Below are 11,924 nucleotides of genomic sequence, written 5' to 3'. Positions count from 1 at the left end.
AAAGCCACATCCTTTTGGCAACCAATGGGTAAAGGTATTTTTCTTGCACAGGATTCACAGAAGTGAAAATGAGCATTGTTAATAGATCTAGACTTTGTTTCTTGGAGTACTGAACAAATGGAACATATTAGGGTTTTCACAGCACCCACTGAAAAACAACCTTGTTTCTTGCAGAACCCTCTAAGCAGACTACATAGCTCTGGAATCGGGGGCTTTTCTCCTTGGGGGATAAATGGCATTACTTCTGTCCCAGGCTTAAAGATATAACCTACTTCAGTAAAAGGTCTCAGAGGTCAAGCTTAAAGAGGCCCCATTCCCCAACTCCCTATGCTTTCCATGGCTAACACAAAGGTCACATGTTCCTCCTCCTGTTATACACAAAAAGGTGACTATATGCATGGAGACAGACATTGCGAGGTAGCACCAAGATGTAGCAAACCCTCTGAACCAGAGGTCCCCTGGAATGGTTGAGAGGTTAGCTAGACCCCAGGGATCTGATTCCTCAGGGCTAGAGTTATGCCACCTAGCAGAGAAATAAGCCTACATCTCCCATAATGACCAAAGGTGCTTACCTGATAAAAAGAACCGTGCTCATTGTACAGACATAATCCCTCACTCTGATGGGGTTCTACATCTCCGCTGCATCATGGTAACCATGGTGTAGAGACAAAAGGCCCCGAGGCTTTGGTTGCTCTAAAATGTGTTTGGAGAAGGCAGAGGGCAATCATTATTTGGCTAGAGGAGTGTGTTTACTTCCTCAGAGTACTTTGAGGAAGTGCCATTATTTCATGCAAAATCCAAACAGTGCTGTATGCAAGTGCTCCTTTTGGTTTTTTTGAAATTAGTAGTGGTGGGGATGAGAGTGCCCTCTGGTGGCCCATGTTTCTGGGAGCAGAATAAAATGGAAGGCAAACTAGTGTGGCGCCAAATATCCCCAAATCTCGCGCATGCGCAATATTGCCAGAAGGAATGTATTGAAGACCGCCTATAGGCCCGCCCCCCAGCCTTCGAGTTCTCGCGCGATTATTAGGCTCCCGCGTCTTTGTTCGTCAGGTTCCAGTCGGTTGCGTTCCTGAGGAGTCGGCGTTTGCTGGCGACCACCAGAACTGAATGGCGAGTAGAGGGGAATTTACAGCTGGTAGGGCTTTCCAGGAGCCTGATAACTCAGTGGGCCTAGATTGCGTCCTGCAGAGGGAATTGGAAATGGCGCAGGCCAGCGAGCCAACTCCACGGCAGTCCGATTCTGAGGTGGCCTCAATATCCGCTGCAGACTCTCTGCAGCACATGGCCTGGGTGGATATAGGGCTGATGGCCCCGAGAAAGGAAGATGTGCTGGTAGTGTGGGATGTCATGGAGGATGTGGGATTACAAATTGAGGTGGAGGCAGGGCAGCAGCAGGAAGAGAATTTTGCTAGAGAATTACCTGAGGTGGCCTGGCCGGCAGAGGCAGCAAGGAGCCTCCCAAATCTCCGTTCTCCAATGGAGGAGCTACAGGATATCCAATCCCAGCTGAGTTCATTGAGCTCCAGAGCTAGCCGGGAGTTTGCTCTCCTGAAGAAGAAAATAGCCCAGAAGTGCAGATACTATTTCGATCGCAGACGGGCTATCATCCAGGCCATCCCTGGATTTTGGGCTAAAGTTGTATCCTTTAGTAAGACTACGGAATAGTTTTATTGTTTATTGGAGAGTGTTCAACATACAGCCTGCACTGGTGGGGGGTTGTGTGAAGGTATGCCTTTGGGAACATTTTCAGAAGAACAGGTTTAGAGAGTACTGTGGCTACTGGCCTTTTAAGACCTTTATATTTTGGTCATAGGAGCAGGGAGCTAAGGACATAATACAGTAAATCTAGCATAATGCCTCTCTGCCAGAATATTTGGAAATAGATATCCTGGCAAGGAAAATCCCAGGAATAAGGGATAGGATGTGAGATTAAGGCCAACAACCTTCCTCCTTCCAATATCCGTATTTTGAGGCCAGAAGTGAATTGAGGTTTTGTCTCATAGCCACACATCTCATTTCTTATGTGTGCTGCTCTAAGAAAACTAATTATTAACTCAAGAATCCCCTAATATTCACATGTGTAAGCCCTAAAGTTGAAATCAGAATGTGAAAATGTGACCTTAGAAGAAAGCCAGCAAGAGTCATGGAGCAGTCATTACACTGAGGATTATTTTGATAGGAACCTTTTTGGTAGCGAGATAAGGTTTTCTTAGGACCATTGTAAGAGTAAGATATAATAGATTCAAAGACAAACAATAAAAAAAACAACCTTCCATGTATCAGAGTTCAAACAGGTATGCATATTCTTGGATGTACAAGGTGACCTGACTTTGAGATAGTACATACAGTGGGAGCTTTGCAAACCCTAGATCCTCAATACTTGAAGAAAGCCCTAACTAGTCTAAAATTGAAGAATGATGTCTGACAGTGAGAGGTTCCTAGTCCCACTTGTTCATGGTTTCATACACCAGCTTTATTGCTTTTAGTTCTTCCTTTGAAAGTCTAAGTGTGTTCCTTGACAAAAGGCAGATAATAAGTCATCCACAGATATCGGCCATCATCACTGACCAAGATGAAGACTTGCTCAAATACATGTTGAGTTTAGAGGTAAGAAATATTAACTGAGAATCTGGGAGCAGGATATGCTTCCTGTCAGCACAGAGGCAATTGGCACACCATGTGATAACTTTCCTGTTTTTCTCCTGGCTTCACAGGTGGAAGAAGTGAACCATGGCAAAGACCTACGCAGGGTTGTATTTTACTTTTGTGACAACCCTTACTTCCGTAACAGTGTGATCAGAAAAGAATACAAGCTCAGCATCATAGGTATGAAAACTTAATGGTTGTTGATCTTAGTTTGGGATATCCATCTTTTCAGATTTGGAAGTGTCTAGATACTTTCCACTTCCCTGCAGGATATGAGGAGTCTGCTTCTAGTGAAATGCAGTGGTTTGGTGAATGTGTAGGTGAGATCATTGCCAGCTGCCCACAAGACCCCAAAAATTTGACATTCTTTGACTGGCTGACCAGCTCTAAGTGGCAAGGCTCCAGCAGGATTGCTGAGGTTTGTCTCCTCCTAACTTTACAGGGTGTGATCTTTGTGGGTTACCTCGCTCCTGAATCTGGGTTTCAAAGTGAGTTTTCTTTCTCATTTTCCATTCCAGATTATTATTGAGGACCTATGGCTTAATCCTCTACAATACTACTTTGTAGAGGATGATCCTAGAGGAAAATACCCAGAACATTCCCGGTGAGTCAGCAGATGAGGGCCAGGGGATCAAATTATTTAATCCCTAAGATCTCTGTACCAGCCAGGATCTCAGTGACTAATAGGAGCCTGAAGGTTATTCACACTTTGCAGAGACAGGAATAATAGCCAAATGAAAGGAATACTGAGTCAATATTCTTTCAGTCCTCTGGGCTTCAGTTGCTAGACCAAGACAAAGAAACAGATGAAGACTCCAGGGTCTTTTGCCTTGAGTCTCTTTAAGTTTCATTTGAGGCTTTTGCTTATGCCTCAGGATTAAAAATTTCCCTTCAGTTTTTACTTACCTAGAGTCTTCTGTCATGTTACATGTCCACATATGCTACAAGCCCTATTTCATGTCTTTAAATCCAGATGGATGTCATTTCGTAGCCCTATGGAGTAACTTTGCAATCTTGTATTTGTGGCAATGGGAGGGATTTATTCCCTAGTGTGGGGCCCTTGGCTCTGTAATTAGAGGGAATTTTAGTTACTGAATTAGTGTTATTCAGTAAGAACTACATTGGTGTTGATTTCACTGAGTGAAATTCCAGTCTGCTTGGAAGCTTATGGTCCAAGTTTTGTTTCAGTTTCAGAAACACCAGCTTCACTGATGAAGAGGATCAGGAACCCTCTTTTGCTAGCTTTCAAGAATACTAGAGGAGCAGCTGCCCAGCAGAGTGATCAGATGTCTGTGTTCTCGGGCACAAAATTCACAGGATGAAAATACATTCACTGGGGCAAAATGAGAGATATCTTATATTTCATTGCCATTTAGCAATAAATATGCATGGACAATTCTGTCTCATTGTAATTTGTTGTTTAAACACAAGACAGAAAAGGACAAGAGTATCAGGAAATTTATTTTGTAACAAGATCTGAGGCCCAAGATTGATTTATAGAAAAGCACTCAGTATTGTATGTCAGAGTTCCTTTTGTAGTTTCAGTGAACAAACACATATAGAAATCATTAGATTCCTGTACACACTTCAATTTATTTCATGGCTACTGCCATCCAAGGGTAGCCTTTGGGTGCTTCATTACTATATGATCAAGAAGCTTCACCTAATGACTAGTTTTTGATAGTGAGAAAGCTTGGCACAAATTTAGGTAAAAGAAAGTTCTTAAGATACCAGCACTGTTGATAAGAAGGTAAGTATGTTTCTCATAGTTCAGTGGGCATTTGCCTTTCCCGGCATAAATTAATCCACATCATTTTAGGTTTTACTAAACAGATGAGTATTTCTTCTTTTATCATGGTACATCTGTACACCCTTTCACTATTTCCTCAGTGCCCTCTAAGCCAATTTTTGGGAAACCAAAGACCCATCAAGTAAACAGAAAGAAAATATTCTGTAAATTGGCTTCAAAACCTCACATAACAGTGGCATAGTTTATCATGATAGAACACTATCATGTAAAATGCAGTGTATGCACATCTCTGCCACAAACATCTAGGCTTGGATAAGGTTAAGTCTTAGAATGGTGACACAAAATCTTGATGTGTAAGAATATATTTCATTTCAGTCCATAATGTATTTACTACACTTACCACCCATAGAGGGAAGTAATATTGATCATCGCTCTGTAATGAATGGGAGCTTATCTGCTTGTTCCACAGCTACAAATAATATATATTGATTTGGTTAGCAACAATATGAAAGACTTTTCAGTTGGGATTTCTGACATTTTTCTTTTGCCCAAAGTTGCCATCCCTTCCCCAAAATCATTTCTTGTGATCTCCTGAGGACTTTTCTGCAATCAAGTCTGTAGTAGTCTATGAAGTGAGTATAACATGAATTTCCAAACTGACCTCTTTCAAGCATCAATATTTCTGCCCTGATGGAAGTAAATTAAGACAGGTAATAAGATAGAAAATGAAATACCAAAAAGTTCTGTAAATATCATGGATTAATCCATCAGTACTGATAAAGGGAGAAACCATAAGGTGTAGCACTAAGTTTCTTTGCCATGGGGTCAGTGGCAAGACTACTATATTGAGAGAAGGCATTCACATATAGTTCTTTACCCAGAGGGGTTGTTTGTGGGTATATAAAAACTTACACTCCAGGACAGAACCCTAGATAATGTTCAAAATCACCCCTGTGTTCTGTTGCTAAACGATCTACTTGGGTTTGTTTTTTTTTTTAATGTGTTTGTTTCCTATTTACTACCATAGTCCTACATCACAGAGGTACAAACATAAGACTCTTCTCATTGATACACATTGCTTATAGTAATTTCCATTAGCTACAACCAGGTCTCTGGTACCCATTTTTCTACAGTATGGGTCACTCTCCCAAGAAAAGTGGATATTCCATTTTTTTTTCTGAATATGTGTATGAATTTTGTGATTGAATATGTTTTGCTCTAAGAAATATCTACATGTAGAGAGAAAAGTGGATGAAGGAATTTCCCATAGTTTTAATTCAGTTATCTAGAGTTAGTAAAGAAGCTCACCTAATGATTGCTCTGCTATCCTAATTGTGCAAGGAAGCATTTTATATTTTCAACTAGTCTTCTTTTAGTCTCTTGCATGCTAAACAGATATCCAACAGAAAGTAAGCTAAATGGTAAGTTAAATGTTCTCTAATCTAGGAAATAAATTAGGCCCAAGATTATTGTTTAAAACAAGAGAAAGAATTTTATACAAGGTATGCTCTCTTGCCACTAGGCCATATTCCCAGCCCCCAAGAGAAAGAATTTTATGTAGATGAATGTAAACTATGTAGATGCTGTAATCTACTTAAAATGAAGGTACTTAGGATTTCACCATAGACAAAATATGGTGGAATGTGGATTCTGCTGATCTTTTTAAGAGCCACATTTATATTAGTTATTTTAAAAAGCCTCTAATGCAAGGCAAGGTATGCATTTTGTCATTTTTTTTTTTTTTTTTTTTTTGGCCAGTCCTGGGCCTTGGACTCAGGGCCTGAGCACTGTCCCTGGCTTCCTTTTTGCTCAAGGCTAGCACTCTGCCACTTGAGCCACAGCGCCGCTTCTGGCCGTTTTCTGTATATGTGGTGCTGGGGAATCGAACCTAGGGCCTCGTGTATCCGAGGCAGGCACTCTTGCCACTAGGCTATATCCCCAGCCCGCATTTTGTCATTTTTATTTCTAGCACCCTTTCCTTCATTTTCCCCTTTGCTTTTCCATGGTTCCTAAGGCCCATAAAACTTCTCAGAATATCAGACTTTCACTATCACTGGTTCTTGTGCCGTTGATCTAGAATTTATTTCCCAGAAGATTAAAGAGAATGTCTAGGATTTCTTCTTCCAGCAGTTACATTTGCTTTGTTAATTGAAGTATAACAATTTAAGTAGGAGTGTGTCTTCATATTCCTAATAGTAATTTATTACATTTATGCAAGATTCCCTTAATTCTAAGATGTTTTCTCTACCTCCTCTAACACATGAATTTCTCTTCTTTAAATATGCTTGCATATAAAGAGCAATGTGTATAATGCTATTCCTAGAAAGCTGAATTGGTGTGATTCCAAATATTAATGCTAATCCCAATACTATCCCTGTCTTACCTCTCCTTTCCTTCTCAATGACCTTAGAAGAGATTGAAGAAAAACATTCAGAGATTAAAGTGTATCAGGAAGAATGGGGCAAGCCCAATGGTTATTGGTACCTGAATTTTAGATTTCCTGCAAACAAATCCCCAAGATAGGTGCCACCAAATGAATGAATTGGTCCCCTTTAGTCACAACACATGTGATTTCTCTCTGCTTTACCACTCTTCTGGAAGCTACATAAATACATAACCATTAAGCATAACAGTTTTGTATGTATGCTTCTGCCGTCTTCAGTCAAGGTTCTGAGACATCATTCTTTAGTGAAAAAGTTTGGTTTATGCTTCTACTGGGTACATAAGGATTTGCCATTCCTGGGCACAGCTTTATCACAGAACCATGGTCTTGCATTTTCTTATGTTAGGTCCCTAGATAGGTGCTTTGAGTTACAAATATTCCTGCCCTAACTTCTATCCTCACCCAGCTCTAATGGCATGTGCTTGGCACTGAACCAACAGGTTTTTAATCAGACTATGGTTTTGATCATGTGCCTTATACATTGTTACCTTCCCTCTCTCACTATATCCCATTTTGAACATTATTTGTCTCATCACTAGTTGTTTTTCTTACCAAGTTCTAGCATTTATTATGACTCTAGCATTCAAACTCACTGTAAATGTTATAGCCCATAAGGAGCAGTGAATATTGTTTTGGCTGGCAGTGCCTTAGGGACATTTTTTCTCATGAATTAACCTATAATGAAGTTGACCTGTCTCCATGCATTTTCCATGCCCATGAACCTATATTTGGTGCTTACACTTACAGTAAATATATATTCCTTATTCTTTTTTTTTTTTTTTTTGCCAGTCCTGGGCCTTGGACTCAGGGCCTGAGCACTGTCCCTGGCTTCTGTTTGCTCAAGGCTAGCACTCTGCCACTTGAGTCACAGCGCCACTTCTGGCCATTTTCTGTATATGTGGTGCTGGGGAATCAAACCCAGGGCTTCAAGTATACGAGGCAAGCGCTCTTGCCACTAGGCCATATCCCCAGCCCTATATTCCTTATTCTTGTCCCTCCTCTTTTTGCCTCCTATTCTCTCTCTCTCCCTCCTTTTCCTTCCGCATCTCTTTCTCTCTCCCTCTCCATCTGTCTTCATCTCTCTTCCCTCCATCTGTCTTTCTGTGTATTGCCCTGAGATCTTGAGAAGAAATATGTTTTGTTCTTCCTTACCCAACTTTCCCTACCCCCTCTCTACTTTTACCTCTTCTCTCTCCCTCTCCAATTAGTTTCAATGACTCCTATACTCATTTCTTCCAAACAGTCTTCCATTCTTCACATATCCCTCTCTCTGTTATTCTCTTCTGCACATTTTAGCAAACTTGCAAGGAATCACACCCTATTGCTGGGCCTCCATCCAATACTGGTCTTTACTTCTGGTCTTTCCATGCGTATTCTCTTTTTGTTTTCTGAAGATTTTTGGCACCAGGCAGAGAAACTTTCCTTTTAGTGAGGATCAAATTATATAAAGTATTAATGACCTGTTTCTTTTTTGGAATCCATAGGAGTAGAGACTAACTGGTATTATACTGTAGATGACCGCATGTATGTTTCAATGGATCCTACCAGCCTGTTCTTTCCAGAGGTAAAATTTAACAGCAGACTGCTGGGATACTCTGTTCTGCTGGTTTCAGCTTTCTGACTTTAGAGAATCTCTTATCCAAATTTGGCCAACAACTACATGAGCCTCAAAAGATTAGTCACTAGTCCTCGCTTACCTAAGAAAATGTGTCACTCTGATAATACTAAGCCTAAGTGACTCATCTTTTACTTAAAAGTAATAGGTAATACAAATTATATAATATGAATATATAATATATCATAAATTATAGAAGACAAATACATAATATAATTTAGATAATCCAAAATGACTTTTAATTTGGCACTTCCAAATTTAACATGACCACAAAAAACAGGGCACTTTAGATTCCAAATTCAGCAAAAAACTAAAAAAGATTTCTCCAGTACTATGAAAAATGATCTGGGGTTTCTTATATCCAAGTATTTGTCTGTATTAAGCTCTCATTCTACCATTCATTCAACTCATGAAATCTTTCTGCTTAGTAATAGCTCCCCAAACAACACTTCTACCTAATCACACATCTCAAAACCTCTTTATCAGACTTTGATCCTGCTGAGGAAACTCTTGTTCATTCTCCACAGGCTTCCCAACCTTCACAGAGGCACACCCTTCACAGAGCTCCCCAGTGCCAATTACATGTGCTCTCTCTATTCTCAGCCAACATCCCTCCTGTAACCCACCTCAGGCACACTCTCTCAGTCTCTACCCCTCCTATCTCCTTTTACCACCCCAACCTCTACCCTAGGGCTCTTACTCTTAAATTTTAACCTCTCCTTTCACCTCACAGATCCAACCACAGCTCTTTGTCTGTCTCTTAATAAATATTTTTACGCTGTGTCCACCCCACTACACTCTATACCCACTTTATATCATCCAGACTTATAGGTTATATGGTATGACATATTTATCATTTTCTTCTCCTGAAACACAAGAATAACTGACCTGTCCCACCTATTTCTACTAAAAGCAAATAACATCCTCCCACCTCTATCTGTAGATTCTGTTTTTAATTTAGATTATTTCTTCATTGCATGATCATTTTTTAGCTCTCTATATTGTATTCTTTCTCAGTCAGTTGTTGCTCTTATTTGGTGAACTATTGAGTTCCTGTTCAGGAACTGAATAGTACCTTCATCTTGCAAGGTTTTTCTTAAGTTTTCACATAGGACATTATATCCTTCAAGAGGCAGAAATGTAATGGGAATTTTTTTATGATTAAATCTAGGGTTTTTCAGACCTGACACAAAGATACTGATTTATAACAGTTCAATTTGGCTTTAAGATTCAAACCTTTTCCTCTTCAAAGACCCTACTAAAAATTATAAAATGAAGGACTTTGCAGACACTGCTGATGTCTGGAATAGCTTCATGTTAAAATCATTACTTTCTGTGTTAAAAATTATCAGACACACAAAGATATAGATGTTTTTGTCGAGGGAATTTATTTATGCAGAAAAATGTGCAATGTTATTACTTTATACAGAACTGGGGCAAGCACACCGGGAAGGGCAGTTGGCTAAGTTTCTATCCCAATCCAAATTGTCCTCATCCCTGATTTAGGCTCACATGACTAACATAAAATTAAAGGAGGCTGATAAGGATAGCAAAAAGCTCCCATTCAAAAGGGATCTTATCCAATGTAATTTCATTGATAAAATTTGTTTTCCAAGAAAGCAGCACGGGGCTGGGGATATGGCCTAGTGGCAAGAGAGCTTGCCTCGTATACATCAGGCCCTGGGTTCGATTCCCCAGCACCACATAATACAGAAAATGGCCAGAGGGGCTGGGGATATAGCCTAGCGGCAAGAGTGCCTGCCTCGGATACGCGAGGCCCTAGGTTCGATTCCCCAGCACCACATATACAGAAAACGGCCAGAAGCGGCGCTGTGGCTCAAGTGGCAGAGTGCTAGCCTTGAGTGGGAAGAAGCCAGGGACAGTGCTCAGGCCCTGAGTCCAAGGCCCAGGACTGGCAAAAAAAAAAAAAAAAAAAAAAAAAGAAAATGGCCAGAAGTGGCGCTGTGGCTCAAGTGGCAGAGTGCTAACCTTGAGCAAAAGGAAGCCAGGGACAGTGCTCAGGCCCTGAGTCCAAGGCCCAGGACTGGCAAAAAAAAAAAAGAGAACTGGGCTGGGGATATGGCCTAGTGGCAAGAGTGCTTGCCTCGTATACATGAGGCCCTGGGTTCAATTCCCCAGCACCACATATACAGAAAACGGCCAGAAGTGGCGCTGTGGCTCAAGTGGCAGAGTGCTAGCCTTGAGCCAAAAGAAGCCAGGGACAGTGTTCAGGCCCTGAGCCAAGCCCCAGGACTGGCCAAAAATAAAAAGAAAGAAAGAAAGCACACCTAGTTGTAGCAGTTTTATCCATTTAACTTCTTTGATAAAGATTAATCTCCCCAACATGGTTGTCTGGTTACAGCAGCTCATCTGGCAAATGCTTATTTTAACTCCTTGACTTATGATTCCTATTCCTAACATGCTATTTGGTCATAAGTAGTACAGAGAGTAAAATTGAAGTAAAAGAAAAAGCAAATAATCCTAGGAAATATTGGGAAATATCAGTATACAAGATAGAGAAACTATTGTTTGATAGAAAAGACTACTTTTTCTCATTCTGCCAACCATGGAAATCCCACTGTAAGGGATTTTTCTTTTGTGTTCTTTTGTATTCAGTCTAGGTTGTTAAATTCCTGCTGCCTCACCATCACAAGTGCTGGGATTACAGGAATGAGCTATCAAATATGGCTAACACTATGCATTCTTCTGTATCTCCACAAATAGCAAATCCTTCAGCTTCATTTCCTTTGACTTGTTTGTGAGAACCAAGGAAAAATGAAACCTCCCCCCAGCTCCTAGAAACAATAGGGCTTATAAAATTTCATTGACTTAGAGTTTACTCTTAGCATCTAGAACTCTGTTTTGGTGATTCCATGCTAGAGGGCTGCATCCTTACCCATGAAACTATTTCCTCATAGTTTGATATTTAAAAATATCAGAATCATTTTTCCACTACTGTATTAGTGTGTATCACAAAGTAAGAACTCATTAAAACAGTTGAATGAAAGTTTAAAGTATTCTTTTATAGAAACAGTTACCTCTTCTTAAAACTAAAAATAAATAACTGCTAATAATTACTTTTCAACTATCAAATTTCTCTGTATACTAATCAAACCAATAGTTAAATGTCACTATCAGTTTCTTTTACATTTACTCACATACTGAAGAAAATGTTTTCAAGAAGCAAGCACTGACATACAGAAAAAAATTAAATTTAGAGAAGACAGTTGAAAAATGAAGCATATTGTAAATGCAGACAGTAATGACAATAAAATATTTAGCAAATGTAAGTACTTAATCTTCATATGCAGATTCAGAAAGCAATATCTTTTAAGGACAAAGAGCAAGGGTGACAATATAGTATGGTAGACTGGGCAGAGGTTAAAGAAATAAGAGAACTACAAAAGATACTAGAATTATATAAGAAACCTAAATATTCCAGAATACAGAATGACTGCAATATTATT

General features: G+C 39.9%; 1 protein-coding gene across 1 annotated transcript; it reads left to right on the top strand.

Annotated features, from left to right (window-relative positions):
• The first annotated feature begins 1,203 nt into the window (after positions 1–1,203).
• On the top strand, positions 1,204–3,914 carry LOC125344590 (testis-specific Y-encoded protein 1-like). The gene is made up of 6 exons (XM_048337057.1): positions 1,204–1,641; positions 2,533–2,610; positions 2,718–2,829; positions 2,919–3,067; positions 3,168–3,253; positions 3,844–3,914. The coding sequence occupies exons 1-6, from the start codon at positions 1,204–1,206 to the stop codon at positions 3,905–3,907; spliced, it is 927 nt and encodes a 308-aa protein (XP_048193014.1). The 3' UTR covers positions 3,908–3,914.
• Positions 3,915–11,924: the final 8,010 nt, after the last annotated feature.

The sequence above is a fragment of the Perognathus longimembris genome, unplaced genomic scaffold (genome assembly GCF_023159225.1).
Source record: "Perognathus longimembris pacificus isolate PPM17 unplaced genomic scaffold, ASM2315922v1 HiC_scaffold_159, whole genome shotgun sequence".
Taxonomy (NCBI): Eukaryota; Metazoa; Chordata; class Mammalia; order Rodentia; family Heteromyidae; genus Perognathus; species Perognathus longimembris.
The sequence above is the reverse complement of the archived record's forward strand: the minus strand, read 5'-3'. Positions and strand labels throughout refer to the sequence as shown.